The sequence below is a fragment of the Anolis sagrei genome, chromosome 4, assembly GCF_037176765.1.
Source record: "Anolis sagrei isolate rAnoSag1 chromosome 4, rAnoSag1.mat, whole genome shotgun sequence".
NCBI classification, from domain to species: Eukaryota; Metazoa; Chordata; class Lepidosauria; order Squamata; family Dactyloidae; genus Anolis; species Anolis sagrei.
The window spans coordinates 194,616,238-194,641,473 of NC_090024.1; the positions used below are offsets into that span (position 1 = coordinate 194,616,238).

General features: G+C 40.4%; 1 protein-coding gene across 1 annotated transcript in view; it reads left to right on the forward strand.

The window, feature by feature from the left end:
* MFSD4A (major facilitator superfamily domain containing 4A) overlaps nt 1-25,177 on the forward strand; it is a 62,234-nt gene extending 37,057 nt beyond the window's left edge. The window contains exons 4-10 of the mRNA XM_060772904.2: nt 13,504-13,672; nt 17,367-17,482; nt 18,579-18,752; nt 19,343-19,490; nt 19,986-20,056; nt 21,369-21,489; nt 23,254-25,177. Coding sequence (XP_060628887.1) covers nt 13,504-13,672; nt 17,367-17,482; nt 18,579-18,752; nt 19,343-19,490; nt 19,986-20,056; nt 21,369-21,489; nt 23,254-23,315 — 861 coding nt within the window. The 3' untranslated portion in view covers nt 23,316-25,177. The remainder of the gene's footprint in view (nt 1-13,503; nt 13,673-17,366; nt 17,483-18,578; nt 18,753-19,342; nt 19,491-19,985; nt 20,057-21,368; nt 21,490-23,253) is intronic.
* Nucleotides 25,178-25,236: the final 59 nt, after the last annotated feature.

Sequence of the window (25,236 nt, forward strand, 5' to 3'; positions counted from 1 at the left end):
GAAATATGGGTGTAAACCAAGCAAACTGAAAGCAAGAAAAGCAGGACAAGAATCCATGCTGAATTACATGTCTGTTTCCTTTTCTGTATCACTCAATAGACTCTCACCTTGCCTGTTTCTCTGCTATTTCATATAATGCTTCTTGAGAATGGTGCAGAGTAAACCTGACCCCATAAGCATCCTGGAGAAGGAACTTTTTGAAAACTGAATGTCTAAGACTTCCAGGCATCCTCAAACTGTGGCCCTCCAGCTGTTTGGGCTTCCAACTTTCAGAAGCCCCAAGGGATTGTTCAATTGTCAGGAATTCTAGTAGTTGAAGGCCCAAACAGCTGGAGGGTCGCAGTTTGAGGATGCCTGGACTAAATCTTGTTAGCCTTCTTTTTGGATAAGCAACTGGTGATAATATCTCTGTTTTAACTTATTTAATTTTAACATCTAACTTTATCCCAGAAATGATGCTCAAGATCTCCAAAAAATGATGTGTAATTAAAAGCACAATATAAAAACAAATACATTTTAAAATGAGTTGAAATAGTTCTGTGTAAGTGGTAGTCCATGGACCACTTTTGGACCCCAGTACACTTGTTCCAGGAAGAAAAGAATGAATGAATGAATGAATGAATGACAGACAGACAGTGGACACAAATAGGTCCCTGTTATATTGATGGAGCAAATTATTGCCTGTGCATCACATCAGGTAGCTTTAGAAATGCTGGTTTAAACTACCATGTTGAACACAACATCAGCTCCCAGAATATCCTCAACAGCAGACTGGCTGACATACCAAAACGCTTGCCTGAATGAAAATGTTTTTACCTGCTGGCAGACAAACAACACATAGAAAAAAACCTAGCCTTCCATAATTCAGGACTCTGAGAGCAGCTATCTTCAGTGTGTTACTTAGCTTTGTGCATTTACACTCATACAACCCTCTCCACAAATGGAAGTGTCATCTTTTCAAGGTTCTGCTAGATAAGAGATTTTGAAAGGGTTCTTCATCATCTGGTTCTGCTGGCCAACCATTGTGGGATACTGACCAGCAGGTTAAAAAAAACACCTGTAGCCATACATGACAGTAATATAATCACTTCAAGCCTAAAGGCTGTATGCGGACTAAAAGAGTTTTTCGGGTGCAGCATTCCAGTAGTGGATGGGACATGGTGGGAGCCAGAAGTGCTCACATATGTTATCTTAGTAGTTCTTTCTGCTAGTAACAATGTTAGGTACATTTCAGCCTTTGAGAAGGGGCTGTCTATACAAAACCAGAGTACTAAATCACAAAACAATGTTGTTATGGAGAAGATACCATGAACACCTAGAAAAGCCTAAAAGACTGAATTGGGTTAGGTCCCTCCACAAGGTATGGAATTCCTCCATCCCAAGGTGAGAGGTTCCCCATCCCTGTTATAGATAACACCTCTGATTTTAAAAGCATGTACATAGAAGAGGCTTTTAAAGTATTCCAGGTAATTAAACCTCTCACTCTTTCTTGACATTGCAGTTCCTTGCAAACCCAGTTGCCACACTATAGTAGCCTCTTCTAGACAATGTTTGATAAAAAGGTTCGTTATGATTGTCTTTTCTGATAATCTCAGAGGAAAGCTTTGTTATGATTAATTGCCTCTGAGGGTATTGGCACCAGCTTTTTAAAAGAACTCCCTTGCAATCTGCTTGCACAATTTTCAACACTTCACAGCCTCTACTAGGTTTTCTAGGCCTTGGGTGGGTGTCCTAGCTTCTATTTTCTGCTTTGCTTGGGAAATATTAGAACAGCCAACTGTGCCTGCCAAAGACTGATGCAATCAAACATATGGAATTGGTGGAATTAGAGAAATGGATGTTCTTCGCCTAAGAAAAAATAATTCTCACCTGTGTTTTTGCTAAGGGGGATTTTAATGGAGTGGGCAGGGTGAAAGAACACAACTCAACTTGTGAAAGAAGTATCTGTGGTAAATTTTAAGAAATGGGCATGAGAACAATATAAAATACCAGATATTATTAAAATTGTGTAAATTATGTCACTTTTTCTCCAGGAAATAATTGGGTGTGTTTTTTAAGATGGCAGAAAAAGATTTAGATGCCAGCTTGCTTACTGTTTTACTTCTTGCTTCTATGCCTGCAGTCTAAACTTGTAAAGCACTTTTAACTACTTGGCTAAAGAGGACAAAATGTATAGGTTAGCTCTTCCATATAGTGAAATCTTTTAGACAAAAGATTTTGAGTATGAGCAATCTTATCTGAGCAACAAAATGTTGCATTGCAGGAGCAGTACTCTTAAGACATTGTCAACTATTGTTAAGTTTTTCTTCTACTGTTTATAAAGAGGAAATGGTACCGAACTGTGTACCTATAGAAATAAGCAGTTGCGAAACTGTCAAAACCATATTTCAAAAGATAAGATGAGATTCTTTGTTATTATTGGAAACTGGCAGATACTTGTGTTACTCGGGAACCATTCCTGTGGAGGTGAATGGAGTGGGAGACGGTGACAACAAACAATTCAGATTAACCTTGAAGATCACTTGTGTGTGTGAGCAGGTTTCTGTTCTTACTGGGTTGACATTACAATTCAAGACAAGACTTCAATGGTCTGTCCAAAACTGGTTTCAAAAATAGGTCTGCTCTGTCATACTGTTGACTGCTGAAGGGATGCATGTGGCTTGTGTGATGACGAGGTTTGTTGAGTGCATCTGTTTTTTAATGGGAATTATAACCCATAAGATTGTGGCTGCTTTTGCACCACAAATGATCTGCAGAATCAACAGGCACTAAACATTTTAAAGCCCTTCCAAAAAATATATGGGATCTGAGCTCTTTTCTCTCTCCAAGGACCAAACTTTGTATCATGCGAAGAGATTGTGGCTAATCTTCCTTTGTTTTGATTTTGCCGTATTTTTAACTTTTCCATAAATGGGAGAGCTCCCTGAATAGAGACGGGTAAGGGAATATGGGGAGAGGGCTGACCATATATTTCTCCTAGACATCATGTCAATAAAGTGATTGGATGCACAATCTGCAGTTCTGAAAAATAGTGTTGGTTGATGGACTGATTACAGATTTCATGGCATCACCAGTATCTTATCTCAAAAAAGTGGCAAAGTTTACACACAATCCAATGTATCTCAGGGTGATGTAATGGCAATGCAGAGATACAGGAAACACAAGAGGAATGAAAATACAACTTGCCAAACATAGTGGATTGGATCCAGACTGGCCAGAAGGTGTCAGGATCTAGTGGAGGTTCCCCATTGGAAAAAGATGTCAGCATATTTTGCTGATATTTCATCCCTTTTTGCTATTCTTTTGCTATTCTGATAGTTTTCCATCTAGTATTTGTTACCTTTTTGTTCTGCAACTTCCAAAATTCCTCAACTGGAAGCCATAGTGGCTGATGACTCTTCAGAGTTGGAATCCAGAAATGTAATCTATCCAAACTCTGTGTACATGTTGTTAACTTTTTAGTTTCAGTCATATTAGTTGAGAACACATTCGTCTTCTTCAGTGTGCTGCACTCCAAATATTTGGATGGCAACAGTCACCTGCCTTTTCCATTGATTGTGATGTTTGGAGTCTGATAGAAAGTTTATTCCAAAACATGTGGAAAACCAAAGATTGTGGTGGTTATGTAAATCATAACAACCCCCCCTAATTTAGTGAGTAGGCAATTACAGAAATGCACATCCGCAAGATAGAAGAACAAATCCTCAATGATGATATCTGCTATTGAGATGCATAGTAGCTTTTCCTGGTCTGAGTCCATCCAGTTGGTTGAGCTACAGTCTTATCCTTCAATGTGAGCCTGCTGGCTTAAAAGATGATAACAATCCAATATATCTAAATGGAGCCTGGATGAGGAAATTTGGGTTTTTTTAATCTGTCTACCTTTTATGTCTACCTTTTACTGAATATATGTTGCATCCACACAAATGCTGGTTCTCCTTAGCATTGTAGCCTGAGCATTTAGTCATGTGTGAAATGATTTTGATTCTGCTGTTTGTTTAGGCTTGCACTTGGCTGCTGAGCCCTGTGCCAAGGCCTCTCATTAAACAGTGCACCAGGAGGTTCAGTATGTCATACTAAAGCAAGCATGTCGGGTTGTGAGATCCTGTAATAAAACGCCTTGGCCCTGCCCATGTGTATCTTGGCAGATGAACCTGGCCATGGCAGCCAAGTCAGCTCATCAGCACCATTCAGTCTTAAGCTGGAAAGAAAGGGGGAAAAGGAAAGGAAAAGGAAAGGTAGGATGCAAGAGAAAATTAGAGGAGGCTGAGATATGTGCAGATGTCAATATAATGCATATTCACTGCCATATCATCTTGATTATCAAAGCAGATAATCCCCATTATATGAGTCTCTATTACCATATAATCCAGATCAAACATATAATCTGTATTTTGTATGGCAATGCAGAAGGGGCCTTAAGCACAGGAAAAAATAACAGTGGGCCGCTTAAGCTCATGCCTCCATAAAGCTGCTATTCTACAATGCTTTTGGATTTGAGGGTTGTGAAACATGCAGCCAAAGACCTAATTCAGTCCATAGACTGATCTTGTGCCTCCTTTGGACTAATTTCCCCACATCTTCTGCAAGTGCAAATGGTCCATCTCCCAACAGTCCATTAGGTGGGAAGTGCAAAAGGCAGAGACGTGAATGGAAGATGGAGAGATGGGGGAGGAGGAAGATGGCTAAAAGAAACCTACTTTTGATTCTTGTCCTGTCTGCTGCTGGCTTTACCTTCCATCCGTCTACTGCATAGTGACCATTTCTTGATTATCCAGAAGGGAACATGGTGCTAGATAAATAAAAGTTGCCAACTCCTGTTTCAGTTTGCTATGACTATCTTTGCGTGTTTGTTTTCTAAAAGGAGGCCCTTGTTTTTTAGAAAACAAAACTCCAGTAGGCGTCTTGTTTCCTTCACCTCTGATATATGAAGTTTGAGGATAGGCAGCACTGCAGATGTCAAAGCACACGTACTTGTTGGTCTTTGTAATTTGGTGGAATCCACAACCAAGCCTGTGTATCAGTACTCAGGGTTGCTGTCATGTCTGACTTGTCAGACTGCATTTTTTGCAGTCAGACCATTCCTTTACAATTGTTTCTCTACAGTAGTAAAATGTTACGTGATGGATGGAATAGCAGCCAAGTGATCCTTCCTCCCCCAGACGGTGTGGGGGTGGGGGAGGTGTGATCATTTCTGAATTTTTGTCTCAAGTCCAAATTGAATATATACTAACTTCTGTACTTTTTAACCTCCTATGTGGTGGCATGTTAGAGTATGGAAGAGGAAGCCCATCAACTCTGCACTTCTTAACAAAGGCCACTGGCACTAACCTACCTTACAGGAACAATATTGCGTGTCCTGTTCTGGGCACCACAAGTCAAGAAGGATATTGACAAACTGGAACATGGCCAGGGAAAGTGACCAAGATGATCAAAGCTCTGGATGCTTTGATGGATGACAGAAGGAACTGGAGATGTTTAGCTTATAGAAGGGGTAACTGAGAGGTGACATTAGCTGCTCTAGAAACTGGAGAAACATGAACCAATTGATTTGAATTACAAGAAAAGACATTCATAGAATCATAGAACCCATTGTACCCATTGTACCTGAGCAATGTATTGAACTGCCCCAGAGGGTGGTGGGTTCGCCATCTTTGAAGATCTTTACACAGTATTTGGATAGACATCTTTCAGGAGCTGTGTATTCCTGTATGGCAAGGGATTGAATTAGATGGCCCTTTTGATCACTTTTGGCCCTATGATTCTGGAATGGTTGTGAAGATAAGATTGGAGAGAGAGTGCCATATATGCAGATGGATTTAAAACAAATAGTGGTGTATGTGCATGTATGTTCCTCTTTCTGTGTGTTATAAAATTCTTTTGAACATGGCTTTCTGGGAATGACTGCTAGGGAAGGAAAATAGTTCCCAATAGGCTGTCTGATATCCTAGTAAACAGGCTGTTAATTTCATGCATTTTTCAAGTCTCTTATTAGTTGGGTCCCTAAACTTTGACTAATTATGTATATGTTCTTGACTTAGCAGCAGTTTACCTGGGTGAACACACTGTGGGGCATTCTTGATAATTTCTCAAGTCCCAGTAACAGATATGCATAATAATAATAATACATTTTATTTATATTCCGTCCTTCTCCCCTATGGAACTCAGAGCGGATTACAACATTTACATACATAGGCAAACATTCAATGCCTTTACAATCATATACAAATGAGGCACACAAACACAAATAAAGGCAGAGGCTTCTCCTTTTCATTTCCGGTTTCTGGAGGCGGTGCTTCATCTCTGGCTATGGGGAGGTGCTTTCCTCTATATTTGAAGCTGAGGAGCCTGCATTGTCATTTCTTGATTGTGTGGCCGGCAAGATTGCTTGGAGCGTCTCTTGGCCTTTTCCCACCAAAGTGGTATCTATTTATCTACTCACATTACATGTTTTTGAACTGCTAGGTTGACAGGAACTGGAGCTGACAAACAGGAGTTCACCCCGTCTTATGGTCAGCAGTTCAGTTAAATTCACAAGGTTTTAAACCATCACAACACCGCGGCTCCTCCTAAGTTGGGGTGTCACCAAAATAAATTGATTTCAGTGCATTGAGCTTGGTTGACCTTGGTTCCCAGTTTGTGCTATCACTGGAAACTTGTGAGAAGTATTTACAGAGGTCTTCTTTCCCAGACCTCTACAGCTACCTAAAGTTCTTTCCCAGAAATGTAGGTAGTTGTAGGTACATAATTCAGGTACTGCAATTGATAACTCTGAAGTGCTGTTTGAATAACATTTCCAAGGCAGCTTCAAATGTGGTAGCATATAAAGTTGAAAAATACAAAAGTGAATGGTATCAAACACAAACATATACCAAACAAGGCCATTACAACATTTTAAAAAAGAAAATTAGATTACAAAAGTTTTAGAACTGGTAGAAATGGACAAATTGTTTTGATTGAGTCAATTGATCTCCTCTTAAAAGAATGGGAACCATTTATATTATTCATAAAGGGAAATGCTAAAACACTGCCAGGTTTTGAAGATTGAAAAAAAAATGTAGAATGAAGAAATTTTCTGAAATGATAGATTGATGAGATTATAGCTGTTTTTTGACATGCCTGTGGTGTTTGTTTTGCTGTTTGTGCCCTTGTTCAGAAGATTTCACCTCACTTTCTGTCCCTGTGATAATTGGATTTTGAAAAATTTTGGCTTGTTGTGGAAACAAGAACTAGTGATAAAGTTTCATTGGAAACACCTTTTCCCCCGTGATAACTCTTTGATGAGTGAATTTCCCATCTGAGAGGTAGATTTCTCTCATTTCCTGTTGTCTCACCCCAGTTCTTAACTATGAGTCTTTGTAAGTCAGATGTTTGTAATTCGGGGACTGCCTGTATATAGCGATATAAGTCAAGGAGGGGAAATTATTGTCTTGATAAATTGTATGATAATACATAAAGTAAAGGTAAAAGTTTCTCCTGACATTAAGTCTAGTCGTGTCCGACTCTTGGGGGTGGTGCTCATCTCCATTTCTAAGCCGAAGAGCCGGCATTGTCCTTAGATGTGTCCAAGGTCATGTGGCGAGCATGACTGCATGGAGGACCATTCCCTTCCTGCAGGAGCAGTACCTATTGATGTACTCACACTTGCATACTTTCAAACTGCTAGGTTGGCAGAAGCTGGGCCTAACAGCTGGAGCTCACCCTGCTCCCCAGATTCGAACCACCAACCTTTCAGTCAGCAAGTCCAGCAGCTCAGTGGTTTAACCCACTGCGCCACAAGGGGACCCTTATAATAATGCTTACATTATTGAGATATAACAAATTGATAGATTAAAAATAAATGTTTTTAAAATATCTAAAATGAATAGGGGAAGTAGTAAGTGACATTCAATTCATATTAATTTTTAATGTTTCAATATCAGTTACTGTTTCTTTTGTTTATTTGTGATAAGTTGGTTTATTTCTACTCAGTATATGGGGCTTCTTGGATGTACAAATGCCTCGTGCTCATGATCACTGTCCTTCAGGATGAAAGATTTGCAATGTTTGGAGGCACATCTGAGGCTTGGGCGTATTTCCTGCAGGAGTTCTCCTTTTGCCTTTGTTGCAGCTGTGTTTCAACCAGATGTGTGCATAAGGGACAGCTGTGCATAGCATATGGGCTTCAGGTGTTATAACAACTAAAGCCACTAGGTCACACACATGTTCTCTCTTCTTTTTCTCTTGTTTTATTTCTGAATTTGCTATTGGTTATTATTAATAGCATTTGGAAGAAAAAAAAGAATAGGAAACATTCTGTTTGTTTTTGCAAAGCAGTGTTTCTTTTGCATGAACTGGAGGGAAATTATGGTCCAGTTAAGAGAAAATACTTCCATTTCTCTAGAACCATCTTCACCAATAAACATGAATGTCTATCTAGGGCATGGTTTATACCATTCCTCTTCACTTCTTTGACTGTCCTTGCTGAAGTCTGGATTGTCTGAAGAGTTTTGTGCTCTTGATAGCCATAGCTGTTTTTGAAGGACGAGAAAGGGGAGACATTTTGGAGGGGAAAAAAGTGAGTTCTTGTATCCAGTTTAACATCCTTGCTAAAGACTATCTCAGAGTACATAGTGATAGCATTGTGATTCTATTTTATCTATCAGCCATGGCAACATCCTATGGAATTCTGTGTTGTTGTTTTTAGCTTGTTGGTGCATTAATGCTTTCTAGCTAAGAATTCTAAATACTCTTTGCTAAACTGCAAATCCCAGGACTCCATTGGATGTGGTCACAGCAGTCAGAGTAGAACCATAATATTATAGTTGTATATTATTATTATTATTATTATTATTATTATTATTATTATTATTAAATGTTTATTTATATCCCGCTGTACTCCCACGAAGGGACCCAAAGCGGCTTCCAACGTTAAAATACAATAAAGTACAAAACAAAATCATTAACAGTCAAAGGCACAAGTACAAAACATAATGAACTGTCAATAGCATTTAAAAACCATATACATTCTTGTGGTGCCTTGTCAGATCTTACTGCAATTCATACTGCCTGGCGAAGATTAACCTTCTCATCACTTCAGCCTAGATTTCATCACTGAAGACTTGTTTAAAAGGGAGGATCTTCAATGATGTTTCTTGAATGGTGTTAGGGAGGGTGCCATTTTAAACTCCCTAGGGAGGGTATTCCAAAGCCTTGGGGTGGCCACCGAAAAGGCCCCCTCTCTCATCGCAGCCAACCGTATTTGGGATAGTGGCAGAAACCAGAGTAGGGCCTCCCCTGATGACCTTAGGGTTCGGGCAGGTTGGTATGAAGAGATGTGGTCTGATAAGTAAGTTGGATCTGAACTGTTTAGGGCTTTAAAGGTTAAAACCAGTAACTTGAACTGAGCTCGGAAACAAGCTAGTAATCAGTGAAAGTGATGTAGCAGGAGGTGGTACACTTCCTGTGTCCAACACCTATAAGTAATCTGGCTGCAGCTCTTTGGACTAGTTGAAGTTTTCCAAGCACTCTTCAGAGGCAACCACATGTAGTGCGTGTTACAGTAATCTAGGTAGGATGTAACCAATCTAGGTAGGATGTAACCATGGACCACCATGGCCAGATCTGGCTTCTCGAGGTACAGTCACAGCTGGCACACAAATTGTAATTGTGCAAAGGCACTCATAGACACCGCCAACAGTTGAGCTTCCAGGTTTAGCGCTAAGTCCAGAAAGACCCTCAAGCTGCGGACCTGTGATTTCAAGGGAAGTGTTACCCCATCCAATACAGATTGCCACTCTATACCCTGACCTGCCTTACAACTGACCAGGAGGACCACTGTCTTGTCTGGATTCAGTTTTAATTTGTTTGTCCTCAACCAGTCCATTACTGTAGATAGGTACTGGTTCAGAATCTGGGCTGCTTGACTTTTGGTGGAAATGAGTTGGGTGTCATCTGCATACAGATAGCACCAAACTCAAAAACTCTGGATCATCTCTCCCAGAGGCTTCATGTAGATGCTAAACAACATGGGGGAAAGTGCAGAGCCCTGTGGAACCCAACAGGACTATGACCGTGGGGTTGAGCAGGTATCCCCAAATACCACCTTCTGGACCAGTTCCTCCAGGAAAAAAATGGAGCCACTACAAAACAGTGCCCCCAGGTCCCATCCCAGCCAGGCAGTCAGAAAGACACCATGGTCAATTATATCAAAGGCTGCTGAGAGGTCCAAGAGAACCAACAGGGATACGCTCCCCCTGTCTAGTTCTCTGCATAGATCATCTTACCAAGGTGACCAAAGCTGTCTCAATCCCTTGGCCGGGCCTAAAACCAGATTAAAATGGATCTAGAAAATCTGTTTCATTAAGAAATCCCTGGAGTTGAAAGAACTTTGCTCAAGAAGGGGGGCGAGGAGAGGGTTGGAAACTGAACGATAATTACTCATTTTGGCTGGGTCCAATGATGAATTCTTTAATAAAAGTCTTACCACAGTCATATTATGACAGGACCCTTAGATGCAACTTTTGTGAACAGGCTGTCGTAATGCTGCATCATAATATAATATTTGGTAGTGCTATCCCCATCCATTGTTTTCCTCCTTGCAGTCATATGCATAGGGGATTGAACTAGATGGCCCTTGAGGCCCCTTCCAGTTCTAAGCTTCCATTATGCCACATGCATAGTGGGTTACTCTTTGCATTTTGTGGAAGGAAATGGTGAGTTTTGATTGGGCAAACACAATGTGCTTGACTAGTGCAAATTTTTCCAAAGGGACTGATATTTACGTCTGTTTATGTGGCTTCGGAGCAATATTGCCATTAACGCAAACTGGTCCTGACCTCCGGAAGGATTCTAACTATGAGGGGGAAAGGTTTTCCTTCCATAGGGACCAAAACTGGCTGTTCATGTTCCTATTGTTCAGCAAACAATGAAGAGCTCTTAAATGAATGCAGTTGAGGAGAGTGGAAGGGGGAGCACATAAATTGAACATTTGAGCCAACAAAAACCAGGAAATGTGGAGCTACGGCTCTTTTAATTCACAGACACAGAGAAAACAAATTCAACAATCAGCTCTTCATTATGATTGTCCTTTTCCACATTAATCTGGTTATTTAGCTCCTTTCTTGTACCATTTCCTCACCTTTAAAACATACACATACATACACAAACACATATGCTTAATAAAATCACTGTTTCACAGAATAATTGAGTTGATCCGACAGATAACCATTAGAAGGTGTTGCACCAATGTATTAGAATTGTGAACCTTCCAGAATTGCATTGCAAGTTAGATCCCCAGGCTGTCTCTGCCAGGTTGCAAGGTGGGGAGGACTTAGGTACCTCCTTTTAAATATATATCTCCAATTAGTTGTAGCCTAGAAGTTTTTTGTGTGGAGTGCCAAGATTGCTGGCAACAGTGGGGCTAGGCTGCCACCTGCCAGCAGAGTAAGAGAGAGCATTTCAACAGACTGAAGTAAGGTACAGTTACAGTATGACCCTTATATTTGTGCAGGATATGTTCCTGGACCTACCGTAGAAATGTGATACTGTGCCTAATAGCAAGCCCTATTGAAATAAACTGTTCTGGTGAAAGCATACCATATAGTCACACTGGAGGAGCATGAAAATGCTTAGAGATAACACTGTTCTAGCATTTCTAGGTCCTCTGGTGCCTTTCTATAGTCAGCTTCTGGTAGAAGCATATCATAGAACCATGTAGGAGAACAAAGAAAATTTCTAGAGAGAACGCCACTCCAGCATTTCTTGGTTATCCTTGCAATGCTCTTTCAGCTTCTGGAGGAAGCATACCTTAGAATCATGCTGGAGAACCAAGAAAATTGCTGGAGATAAGATATTATTCAGACATGGGAAAGTGAAACTTTAAGTAATCAGTCCTGCAAATTTGGGGGTCATATTGCACTTTACTCTGTTGATCATATGAAAACTGGTATGTCTCTGGGCAGGCCCGTAGCCAGGATTTCGTTTCGGGGGGGGGGGGGGGGTAAAAAATTTTCAGGGGGGGTTCGGGGGGGGCTGAGTTTAGGGGGGGGCTGAGTCTGAGTGAAAGAGGGTCTAGCCTAGCAAACCTTTTGTATCATTACCACAATACCCCTATGCATATGGGATATATTGAGTATGGTGATCAGATCATAATATGAATAAACATAACAGTTTAAATAATGCACCAGTAAGGCCTTTTCGCGAACCACCATGAGAATTTCGGGGGGGGGGGGGCTGAAGCCCCCCGAGCGCCCCCCCCCCCCTGGCTACATGCCTGTCTCTGGGTCTTGAACATACTAATCATGAATATATGTTAGATTATATATATGTTAGATTATATATACAGTAATGAATTACATGCTATCCTATATATAATTAATGATCTGATAGAAGAAAATGAATTTGGCATGGGTGTGAAAGCTCTCTCTCAAAATTATATGAGAAGTTATATTCCAGTTTTACCGCTTAGCTTGCTGAGTGCCTGTGGATAATAATATAATAATAATAATAATAATAACTACTTTATTTTTATACCCCACCAACCATCTCCCCTAGGGGACTCGGGGCGGCTTACAAGGGACACACCCAAAATTACAATTAAAACACACATGTAAAACACTTAAACAATTAAAACATCAGATAAAAACAAATAATAGCACAATTGAAAGCAATATAAAACAATATGGCTAAAAGAAACATAGCTGAAGTATAGATTCAATGAATGCAATACATCTTTACAGAAGCGCAGGAAAGTGCAACAATATTTCATTTCCTCCTGTGGCAAGGCAAACTGGTGAACAATCAGCCGTATGTTGGATGTGTCCTTGTGGCCACTTGTTCCTGCATCTGTGCCTTATATAAGAAAAGTGTGCATTTGCAAGTGTGTTGTTGGAGTTTCTGGGTGGTAGAACATCTTATGTCATGTGCTTCTTCTCACATACTACACTGCACTTCTAAAAATCACAGCTAAGAACAGTTGGTTTCCATGCCTCAATCCTACAGAATCCTGGGATTTGTAGTTTGGTGAACCATTATCAAAGAAAGCAATAGACTTTGTAAAACTGCAACTTCCGTGCTGGCAGTTAAAATGGTGTCACACTGCATTGATGCTATAGTGTAGACTGACATCCTAACACTGTAGGCAAAAAGCAAGCATCAGTACTCAAATCTGCATGAAACAAAGACATACCAAAACCTTTGATTAAAATCTGTGGAAGAGTAAGATACGGGAGCAGCAATGTTGACCAATAAACAAAAGGGCACAATCAATTGACCAACCAGAATAGTGCAAAATTAATCATGCTAACTTTTAAATCCCACTACGTCATCAAAGGCAAAGATGCTTTTAAAAAACCACAAAAAGGGAAGAAAAGTGGCACTGTTAATGTCATAGGTTTGCTTGAGGTGATTGGGGGGGGGGGGGCACTGTGGCAACAAACCAGTGCCATCTAGTGGCAGAAGATCACCAGTCTATATGAAATGACAGCTGTGCTTGGCTAACCCACCTTTCTCTGCTATCTCCAGCTGCCTGTCCCCATTGCCGTGTTCCTGTTGCTCTACAAGGAAAGGCTGGTGCCGTGCTGTCACAAGAACAGCCCCCCATTGCTGCCAGCAGATGAACTGGCCCTGGAAACCCGGGCAGCCGACGGGGATGAGTCTTCTACTTCCTCTCCAAAAATTCAAACAGAATTAGGTGAGCACTCCTACATCAATTGTGGCATGGATGTAGATCTTTGAATAGTTCCTTTTTTAATTGTCATTTCCCATAATCTCCCAGCCAACATGATCAGGCGTCTGTAGACATGGGATATATCAGCCCACTTGCTCTCACACATGTAGTGTGCTGTTTCATGAAGAATGAGACAAATTATGGTGTGTTCATGATCTCCTTTGGGAAAACTGTCTATTGAGGTGGGGAAGATGCAGTTAACATGGATCTCGAATTCCAAAATATTCCTTAACTTTCTTCTGAAAGAGTGCTGGTTAATTGTGCTTTCTTTTAAGTGTAGTCCTTTAAGCTATAGCTACTATAATTCTCCATCATTGGCTAAGCTGGCTAGAACTTCTGCATCTGGAAGGCCCCAATTGTCAACTCTCATTCTAATGTTTCTTTCAGGGATGTGCAACATTTCAATATCATTATTGAATCACTCATCGTTTGCTGCTGGTGGGTTGTAGACCAAAATACCTGAAGGGCCCAAGGGTTCCTCTCTCTAATACAGTGGTTCTCAACCTGTGGGTCCCCAGATGTTTTGGCCTTCAACTCCCAGAATTCCTAACAGCTGGTAAAGTGGCTGGGATTTCTGGAAGTTGTACATCAAAACATCTGGGGACCCACAGGTTGAGAACAACTGCTCTAATTTACATGGAAAGGAGTAACTCGGTGTTTATTAAACATATACCTCAAAACACAGAAATGCAATGTGGTAATACTTTCAGAATGCTAACCAGATAATTTAGTGCTAAACTAGCATCCTAATCCATTTTGGTAATTCTAGAGTGATTCCCCGAAGCTTCCTCCACATATACGAGGTTAAATGAGCCAATTCAAATAGTGTAATCCTATAATATCATAAGCTGTTTGGGCATATTTTAAGATAGTATTAGCTCTATAAAATATGACTTCTCTGGGCCAGTTTCCTGCGCTAGCATTTATCCAGTTCCTAACACTTTGCAGTTGGTTCCATTCTGGATAACATTTAACACCCAGTCAATGGATAGACAATAGAGGATGCTTTGTCAAAGAAAGATGTGTCCTACCTACATTGGCTTCACCATACACATAGTGTTTCCCTCTAGGCAAAGGTATTTGTTTTCCTAAGTTGCAAGAACTCTTGAGAGTAAAAATCAGGCAATTATCATTGCTCACAAAGTGGTTTGAAGATGAAAAGCAGAGTATGTGCCAAGAAGCTTATTAGTGAAACCGTGTCAGAAGCAGCTACAGTGTGCCTTCTAAAAACATCTCTGCTCATTTATTTTGTAGTTTTGTTTCAGCATGTAGTAATTTACTAATGTACTTACGCATTCCTCTCCCCACCCACCCCCCTTCAAGATCGGTAGGCCCTTTGTATTTATGCCAGTTCCCTGATGCATACAAACAGGTCTTCATATCTGTGTGCATGTCTGTTGTGGTTTCTCTGATTCAGACCCCACAAGCTTTGCCATGTAAGTTGTTTTCCCTTTGGTGCATTTGGTAAAGTAGGAAACCTGAGACATTGATGTAGCTGGCACATTCCCGGTGGTTGAAAGGATATGCAAAACCTCAAGTAACTTGCCTCAAAGTTACACTTTGAGTCTCCATTAAGAGAAGAAATTGGTAAATGATGGTGATGCATCCTTCCTCAATGTGGTACCCTCCAGGTATGCAAGACTACATTACACATAATCTGCAGAGCTATATGGAGAACTATGGGGTGCTAATTCAATATTTCGAGAGGATACTGAGTATCAGAAAGGTAACTGGATCATTTTGCTAGCTGCAACATCCAGCTAAAAAGAACAAAAGAAGTCAGGCATGGAAAAAATAATTTACTAGTTTATAAATATCTAACTATTTGGAAACTATTGAATTCATTAATTCAGCACCTTTGTTGACATAGCACACTAACTTACCACACACACACATACTTTTTTGGTCACATTCCCACAGCATCCAGCCAGGCATGAAGACAGCAGTGCTTCTTAACTGCAAACTCAAATCAGATATTTTTCTAATATGGGAAATCGTTGGAGGCAAAGTTTGTTTTTGTTCCATTGAACCGGAACTCCATTCTTGTGCATATGTGTATGCCAAATGTCCTTGTTTTCAAAAGTCTTAACACCTAAGGTGGGTGTGAGAAACACAGAGATGTCTTGGTGTCTCCTTCCACCTGTGGTAGTCTTGGTGGGAAAGAGTCCCAAGTGCTCCAGTGGAAAGCTTTAAAAACCCATAACCCTAATTGAACAGAGGAATGTTGACTGTCTAGGGAACTTCATGTGTGAGAAGGGAGGATTTTGTGGCTTTGCCCCACTCACTGTTGGTTATGGCTGCTAGGAAATTATTCCTGAAGGAATGCAATCCTTTGGGTGAAAAAAATACCCTGCCTTTAAGGAAGCAAAGCAGTTAGGTGCCAAGATGAGGTTCTTAATCAATGTCCCAGAGGCGAAACAGGTTTTTTCATTGTTCTCCCTTCTTTTCACACCCCCCCCCCCCCGCAATGTTTAAAATATGTTCCTCCTGACATGTTTCTCAAGATCTTGAACTCAGACAATAAAACAGCTAGGAAGCAATTTTAAAAAGCACTAGTGTAAACTGGTGGACTGAAATCTACAAGCCAGAAGGTCACAATTAAGCCATGTTCACAAAGTCCCAAAACCTTGACAAAAGAGCCAGGTTTTCATTTATGAGGATATCACTGCAGTGTTGTGTGGTTTCCAGGCTGTATGGCTGTGCTCTTCCACCATTCTCATGATGTTTTGCCTGCATCTGTGGCTGGCATCTTCAGGTGATCCGAAGATGTGAGATCTGATGGATATGAGGATATCACAGGCAAAAATCAGGTCTCCAAGAAGACAGAATTTCCAGAAATGGGACCCCACACTTTATTCCTTCCCATATATCAAGGATGGGGAATGTTTGGCATGCTAGATATCCCTGGTTATGCTTTCCAGGACTAATGAACATTGCAGTTTTAACAGCATCATACACAGAGAAATGTGGACAATACCCCCTTTGCTGGGTTAAAGTGCACTGAACCATCATGAAAGTGAAAAAAATGTAAATAAAGAATTTGCTAAAAAAAAAATATTAGAGAGAACACCTCTCTAAGAATTTATAGATTTTCAAGCACAACTCTATGGTCAGTTTCCACCAGAAAGTGACCATAGAATGGCATTGGTGGACTTAGGGATTTGGCAGAGAGGTGCTCTCTCTACAACTCTCTAGGCCAGTGGTTCTCAACCTGTGGGTCCCCAGGTGTTTTGGCCTACAACTTCCCAGAAAACGCCAGCCAGTTTACCAGATGTTAGGATTTCTGGGAGTTGAAGGCTAAAGCATCTGTGGACCCATAAATTGAGAACCACTGCTCTAGTCCTCCAGGGTGACTGAAGGAAGCTGACAATAGAATCTCCTGGATGCCCTAGAAATTCCTAAAGGGTACACTTTAAATCAAATCCATCAGTACTCAAATCTGCAAAAGCCAAAACCACAAATGTGAAGGGATGGCTGTAATACCACATTTCCTTGCCCTCGGAATGGGATGCATTATGACTAAGCTTTCCTCTTTTTTGAGAATCAGATGACACCTGGTGCACAGGCAAACACATTCATATGATCCCAACATTCAATTGTTGCTAAACCAGTGCTACACATAGAAAGAAATCGTATGGTATTGTTTTCTTCTTCTCAGGCCATAATGATCTCTTTGGATGCTGCCAGAGCAAGAACTTCAGAGGAGCTCCTTATTCTTACTTTGCTGTCCATGTGACCGGAGCTCTTCTTCTCTTCATGACTGATGGAATCATGGTAAGAGGCAAGCAGTGGGGGAGAGCTGTGTTGAACCCACACAGAGAGCCCTTTCACACTACACCATTGTTTCCCATATTGGTCTCCCAGGTGTTTTGGGCTACAGATCCCAGAATCCCTGATCGTTAGCCAAGGCAGCTGATATTTTGGGACTCCAAAACATCTGAAAGGCTAGAGTTTGTGAATCACTGCATTACACGGGTTTAATGCTATGCTTCCACTTTAACTGAAAGCCAAGTCCTATAAGGAGCAACTTAGGGAGCTGGGCATGTTTACCAAATCCCAGAATTCCATAGGATTCGAACTATGGCATTTGTGCTATAATTGTGTCATGTAAAGGGAGCCCTGTATTACTATACAGTCTGACCTCTCCAGAGTGGGCAGAACAAAGGCTATCTATTATGGTTATTTTTGATTTACATTGTAGAATTTGGAGAAGTTGTGTTTGTGTGAATTCATGTGCCAGTAACTCACTGGTAGCTAAATTTCATTTGGTGGAAACATTCATTAGCCAAGATCCTACATTACTACAATATGACATAAGTAACAACTCACATACTTCCATTATGTGATCTTACTTTCAAGTCTTTCCAGAGCCATCTAAAGACTTTCTAATCCTTCAGGCCTTTAAAACTCTGTGTTTCTGTTCATTTTTGTTGTTCTTTGTTGTGGTTTTCCTCTGGAATTTTGTTGCTTTTGCATTCATCACTTCCTTTTATGTGTGGTTTTAGGGATTTAAAGACTTTGTTTTATGTGCTTATGTTATTATTGTGATGATATTTACAATTGGTCTACGTGGAGGTATGTAGCCTAAATCCAACTGTGAATCCTAGGTAGAGTAGACCTATTGAATCAGTGAAACTTACTAAGGTTCCATAAGTCTGTTCTGGTTGCGATTAACAATTTGATTCAGAACTGTGTTTTAGTTGGCTTTAATTTTTGGCATATCATTCAGATAATTATTGTTGTGGAACAATTAGTAATTTGAACGAATAAGTGAATGCTAGTGTATGTTAATAGGAGACACTTAGAAATTCAAGAGATAAGTTCTATGCTGTGCAAACCTAACATGGGTCATTTTTAATTTTTATTTCAGGGGGAGTATTCTGGTTTTGTGTACAGCTATGCTGTGGAGGAACCCCTCTCTATAGGGCACAAGATGGCTGGCTATTTGCCTAGTCTCTTTTGGGGTTTCATCACTTTGGGCAGACTCATCTCCATCCCGGTCTCATACAGGATGAACCCTGCAACCATGGTTTTCATCAATGTGGTAAGGTCAAATCTGAGTCTCCCTTCCTTTCAATGCAGAGTAGATACTTGATCATGGTCAAGAACCTCAGGTCTGTTCCTTCACTTTCAGGCCAGTGAGCAATGCTAATTTAATCAACAACTGACAGCCTCATCCGGAGATATTAGCAGTTCTTTCACAGAGATTTTCACAAATGAGGAAAATGTAAACCATCAAAATGGGTTGCTTTCTTTCAAGAAACTCTGATAACTGTAGAAGCTAGAAATCCCGAACAGAGTAGTATCTGTACCTTTAAACCCAGTGTTTCCAGGGGCTCTTTGGGAATTCTCACATCATACCTTATATTTTAATATTTTATTTTTAGCTCTCTGTTTTCTGACGTTATCAGTCCTTTAACAATCTTTTTCCAGGAAGAAATTGCTGTTGTAAAGAGATTTTTCAAAAATCTATCCTGCTCTCATTCTACACGGAAGGAAAGCACTTAGCGATGTAAATGAAATGAAATTGTGACTATAATGGGTTGGTTCCAGACTGGCCATTCTATGAATTTAAAAGCTCATTTATCTTGTATTCCACACTGATATCTCCCCTCTGCTTTATTGTCCTTCCAGGTTGGGGTGCTTATAACATTCTTCCTGCTACTGATCTTTTCCTACAGTGTGGTCTTTTTGTTTGTGGGGACTGCTTCTCTTGGCCTGTTTCTCAGCAGCACTTTCCCCAGTGTGCTGGCTTACACTGAAGACATCCTTCAGTACAAAGGTAATTCGAGTCTCTCATTTCCTTCTGCCTTAGAGCTTTGCACTGTGAAGTATCTACCAGAAAATAAATTAAAGAAGAGTGTCCATATTGAGCTGCAATATGAATATTCTGGGTTTTCAATATCACACAGTGGCCCTCCAGATGTGGACTCATACTCCCATAAAGCTTATTCATCTCAGCCTGTGTTCAGGGATGATGTCATTTGCAAGTGAATAGTGGTATTTTTACCATGGATTTCAATCCTTATCACTTGAATAGACTGTTTTGCTCCATAGTTGTTGTGTTTCCTGGTATGATGGAAGCCATATCCACAGAGCTTTCATCTAAGACTAACATGTCCCAGAATCCATGAGAATAACACTTTCAGGTTTTCCATACATATGCTCTAAAATATGGAATATAAACATCCTGCCATACTATTCCAGTCTTCATCTCACCTGCTTGTCTATTTGAAACACAAACAAAGTGTAACTGTGTGTGTGTTTCTCATTTCAGGCTGTGCTACTACTGTGTTGGTAACAGGAGCAGGAGTTGGAGAGATGGTTCTGCAGTTACTGGTTGGGTCGGTAAGTGTGCAAGATACAGTATGAGCAACCTGGTGGGTATAAGTTAAGGGTTGAATCCTTCCAAATGATGTTGGGCTGCCACCATTGGCAAACTTTGACCCAATTTGGCATCCCAGCCCAGAGTTTAAGAAGCTCTGCTCTTCACATCTGACAAACCCCAGAAGGTCACAGAGATGCTTCATCACTCCATATGCAGCTACAGAAAGATACCTGGATGTTTCTCCACATCCCCACTCCTCACTGGCCAGTAAATGTCGGGTTGACTGCAGCAAGTAAAGATGGGTTTGGAGAGGGAGTAAGGTTGTTGCTCAAGGTCAGTAGACAATTCTGACTACTGCAATGACAAAAGAAAAAGAAGACACAGGCATAAGTCACTTATTGAAGTTATATTGATTGAAGCCACAGTGAATGACTGCCATCTTGTTAGTGACATACACATGCACAAGTCTGCAGTGTAAATTGTTCATCCCTTTTTAGCCTTACACCAAGTCACACCAGTGGCCCTCTACCTCAGTACTGGCTATTGAATTGGCAGTAGTTCTTCAGGTGCTTCTTGCCTGGAGATGCCAGAAGTTTGAACTTACCTGCAAAGCCAGTGATCTACTGCTGAGCTTCAGCCCATCCCAACATATTATGTAGCAGATCATCATTGAATAGATAACAGGGTTGGAGAGCATATGACCATCCATAGGTTGTAAGATCAATTATCCCCACCATTCCTGGCCATTAGTGATGTTAACTGGAGTTGGTCAGAGCTGTAGTTCAGGTTTTAAAAGGTCACAAATTCTCCAGCTCAGTACCAGTTTCTTTAACAATGATCTTTATTGAAAGTTTTCATTAAAACACAGTACCACTTTTATGGGACTAGAAAGACATTCTTATTAGGTTATTTACTTTCACAAGCACTATTCATATTTTCCAGTCTGTCTGTGGCCATTGGTCATGTTGGTCAGGGTAGATGGAAGTTGTAGTCCAACAAGTTGAAAATGACAGAGACCAGCTCATAAAAGAAGCAGTTTCATACATGCTTAATATCAGAAACCGAACAGTAGACTTCTTCGCCTGGAAGTCTCTCCCTGGCTGGTGGAAAACCCAAGGAAACAGATGGCATTTGCCCCCTTTCCCTTGGAGGTCAGACAATCTGCCCCAAAGAACCTGCTCAAGGGAAACAGATTCTCCATATCCCCAACAGCATTTGCTGAAGGGGTTGAACATTATTATTTCTCTGGCTTCAAAGCATATCATACTAGTGCTGCTGTTGTGAGTTTCTGGAGCTGCAGAACATCAGCTTTATGTTTTTCTTTGTTGATAGATCATTCACGATCAGGGCAGTTACAGTTTCCTGGTCTGTGGAACTATCTTTGGAGCCTTGGCCTTTACTTTCTACATCTTCCTTCTATTCTTCCACAGGATGCACCCACAGCCCCAGTCAGGTAAGAAGTGCCAGCTCATTGACACCCCCTTACACTTTTAAAAAGAAAGGAAGGGGAGGTCTACATGTTACGGTAGAGTGGGCTGGAGAGTTCCAAGGAGGAGAAAATGCAAGGAAATGTGTATTTTACAGCTGCTTCCTGTCATTTCTTCCTGCTTGGATGGGCCCACAGTGTTCCAACACCAAACACCCATTTACTTTCTTTACTCTTGGAAGTAGAGTTCAGGGAAAATGAAGCATATTGCATAGACAGGAAGTGTGTGGGGGATATCATAAAATGTGTTGAAATTCTGAAGAAGCAAAATAAATGAGCAAACAGTAGTTGGCTTTCTTTGCTGAACTCAGGAATACAGAATCATTTATGAGGATACCTCCTATTGCTATTCTAGCTGAATGATGGAGCCATCCCAAGACATTTTGCTGCCTGAATTGAAGCAGCATATGCCCCACCCAATTTCCCCTAGTTTAAGATATTACCTAGCCAAGCCAGCCCTGGTATTTTGGAGCATAAGTGCTTCTGGTTCCCCTTGAAAGTAAAATAGTGAACAACTGCATGCTCAAAACATCCCGGGTCTGTTGCCTTGGACTCAAATTTTATTGACAAGCATAACTGTGGCAATCTACTCAGTAGAGACAGGGTCACAACAGAGGTATGGTGGTTGCAGGTGTTGTGATGATAACCAAAAGCTCCACCTCCTGAGCACCTTGGCAAAATGGCTTTAGCTGGAATCCTATTAGTGGCATTCATAAACATAGTTATGGCTTATGTGCTCATGTGCCTATTTTTGGATGGGGTGTGAGAGCTAATGTTTAGCCCTTTTTCGGTTAAACAACTTCCCCACCCCAGCAGATTTTAAGCCCTTGGAGAAAGTGTTACTGTTTCTGATAGTTACTAATGGGGAGAGGATGAAGCAATGGCAGCTCAAATAACGAAGATGCAGCTGGTTTAGTCTTCAGAAAGGATAATATAGGTGTATTGTATTCATATATGCACTTGTCTTGGCCTTCCTCTTTTCCCAGAGGTCAAACCATCTTTATCTTCAGGATAATCTCCTGAATCTTTCCATTCCCATGCCATCAATAAGGAGAAGCAATTCCTCCCAGGTCCAGGAGCAAACACAGAAATATAGAGCATTATGCTGTGCTTGGTTATTTTAGGATCTTGGCCCCTTTCTCATTATGGTCACAGTTTTTGTAAGCATCCTTGCTATGCCCAACCCAAAACAGTGAGTCATGTAAGTGTAACAACTCTTTATGCCACCATAAGTCACCAACAGAATCCCAGCCATAGGAGGCTTCTTTGTTAATGCTAATAAAGCCAGTTCTGAGAAATTACAAATATTCAGTGGGTATAAGATAAATAAATGAACAAAGCCATTACATCTCCTACTCTGCTACAAATATATTTCAAAGTGAAAATACGTGATTTTTTTCTTTTGGGGGAATATTTACCTTGGAATAGTTGTCATAGATTGCTAGGAAGAAGCAAAATATCAGTATAAATCCCACTTACAATTCAAATGTAAACCAATGTTATACAATTCTGTATTGCAAGCATGAATTTCCCATGATGAATCAATGGAAGAGAAATGTTTATGTCAAAGATGTAGGTAATACCAGGATCTGGCCATGGTTACTGTCCTGTATGAAGCAGCTCTTGATGAATGGAAGGAGTGGAAAACATTTTACCATGTTCTTCATTGAACAGTCTGTGAATAGGCTTTATTGTTTGTTTTTAAATGGCAGTTGACATTTTGTTTTGCAGATATAGATCTGTCACCTGACAAGTCACCACCAATAGCTGAACCCGGACTTTATCAGAGCTAAATGAAGCCTTGAGTTTGTATTTGGATCAAGCACAATGTCACTCTCCAATTGAAAGAATTGCTCTCACCGCCTGTTTTCAAACTACCTGAATTTTCTACAATCAAACTTGTTGGATATGACTTGTTCCCATCAACCAGTCATCCATTACCAGAGAAGGTTCACTGCAGCAGGAACTAAGAGAAAAACTGCAACATTCTAGAAGGGCTGAAAATTTTGATACGTGAAAGCATAAACTCCTCTGGTGCACTCCTCAATGTCCGTCCAGGAGCGCTGGTGGTGGGGAAAATGTATTGATGTCATTTTACAGGCCTCAAGTGAGAGGTCTCCTAGGTTTTTATATTCACTGTAAACAGGAGGCAGCTACAGGTAGTGGGCATCATTTCCTCATTTGGTAAACTGCAAACTATTTGCTACTGGGTAATTTTTAAACGCCCTCTAATCCCAGGTCTTTGATACAGCCAACAAGATTAAGAAAAAAAATGCAGTGAATCACCCAATCAAATTGAAATACTGAAATCTTACGGTTTGCTGCGGCCACACAGTGGGAAGTATGATAGCTTGAGCTGTGTTGACATTTCAGAATTAGCACCTTAGAATGAATAAGATCTGTGGGCTGCCCTATTAGGCAGAACAGACTAACTCCTGAAGTACATGAAGCCAAATGTCAAGGCCTTTCCATTTGTGCAATATAATAGGTGCCTTCTAGGAGCAGCACTTTTGAGAGGTACTGAATGTCCAGATCGTGGTGGTCATTTTTATGACTGCTATAAATGAAAGTATTGGGATAGTCTAAGATAGAGCTTTAGCAGAATTAAGTTGGTTTTGTTACAAATGCTGTCCCACAGATATACATGTGTATGTATATAAAGGAATGTTTTAATATTGTTCTCGTCGCATGAACTCGTGGAGTGACTTTTAAGATGGGACCTAGCAACTTCACTCAAGCAGAGCTATTTTTCCCCCAAGAGGCTTGTTGCACTACTCATTTCAAAATTGTACATTTATACTAAATTTGTGTTGCCATTTGGCTTTACAGATTGCAATGTTGCATGGGTATGCACACTCATTTTTGATTTTCATGTCGTCCAATTAATATACATCTTCCTTGATTACAGAGCTTGTGTGTTCTTGGGGCCTTAAGTTACATGGACACTAAGGGACCGTTTGTGCCTGCTAGTTGGTGGAAGTTTCAGATTAGGATACAGAACCAGGTGGACATTAATCGGATCAGCAAAACATAGTCTTATGTGGTCCTGAGTAAAGCAACTTCAGTAAAAGAGATGATAGCTGTTAAGAATTATAAGGAATGTGTAGAAACTGTACTCTGTCCTCCAAAGAGAGAAAAAAAGCATCTCCTGCCATTTTGGGTAAAACAATAAAAACATATTTCTTCATAAATTAAGATTTCAAACTTTTAGCTATATCATATCTGCAGGGAGATAGACAGGCATAAGACAAACTTTACACAAACTTGTTCCTGTAACAGTATTTTAAGGAGTTTAACATGTGACTATGTAAAACAACAATTAGAAGTATGTATTTTGAAGTCAAAATTGAGTGGAATTTCAAGATTATTCTAATGTAAATCATGTATATTTTATTAGAACAAAGACATTGAATGTGTGTGGCATAAAACCATCTCCTGCCAAGTAATGGAAGAAGAAAAAACAACTGACTTTTTGTCCTCTACCCATTCTGTCCATTTTTCTTTTCGTGTTAGGAGCAACTTGAGAAACTGCAAGTCACCAAAGGACAGCTAAGAAAACTTAAATTTGGCACCCAAGCACTTACACTGGCATGGCATGCTGCATTGGATGCCTATCAAGCACACTTCTCAGAATAAAATTGTTGTGATGGTTGCAGTATTTTAGTTTTAAAGAATTTGTGGGGAAAGAAAATTGGTACAAACCTAAAAACAGAA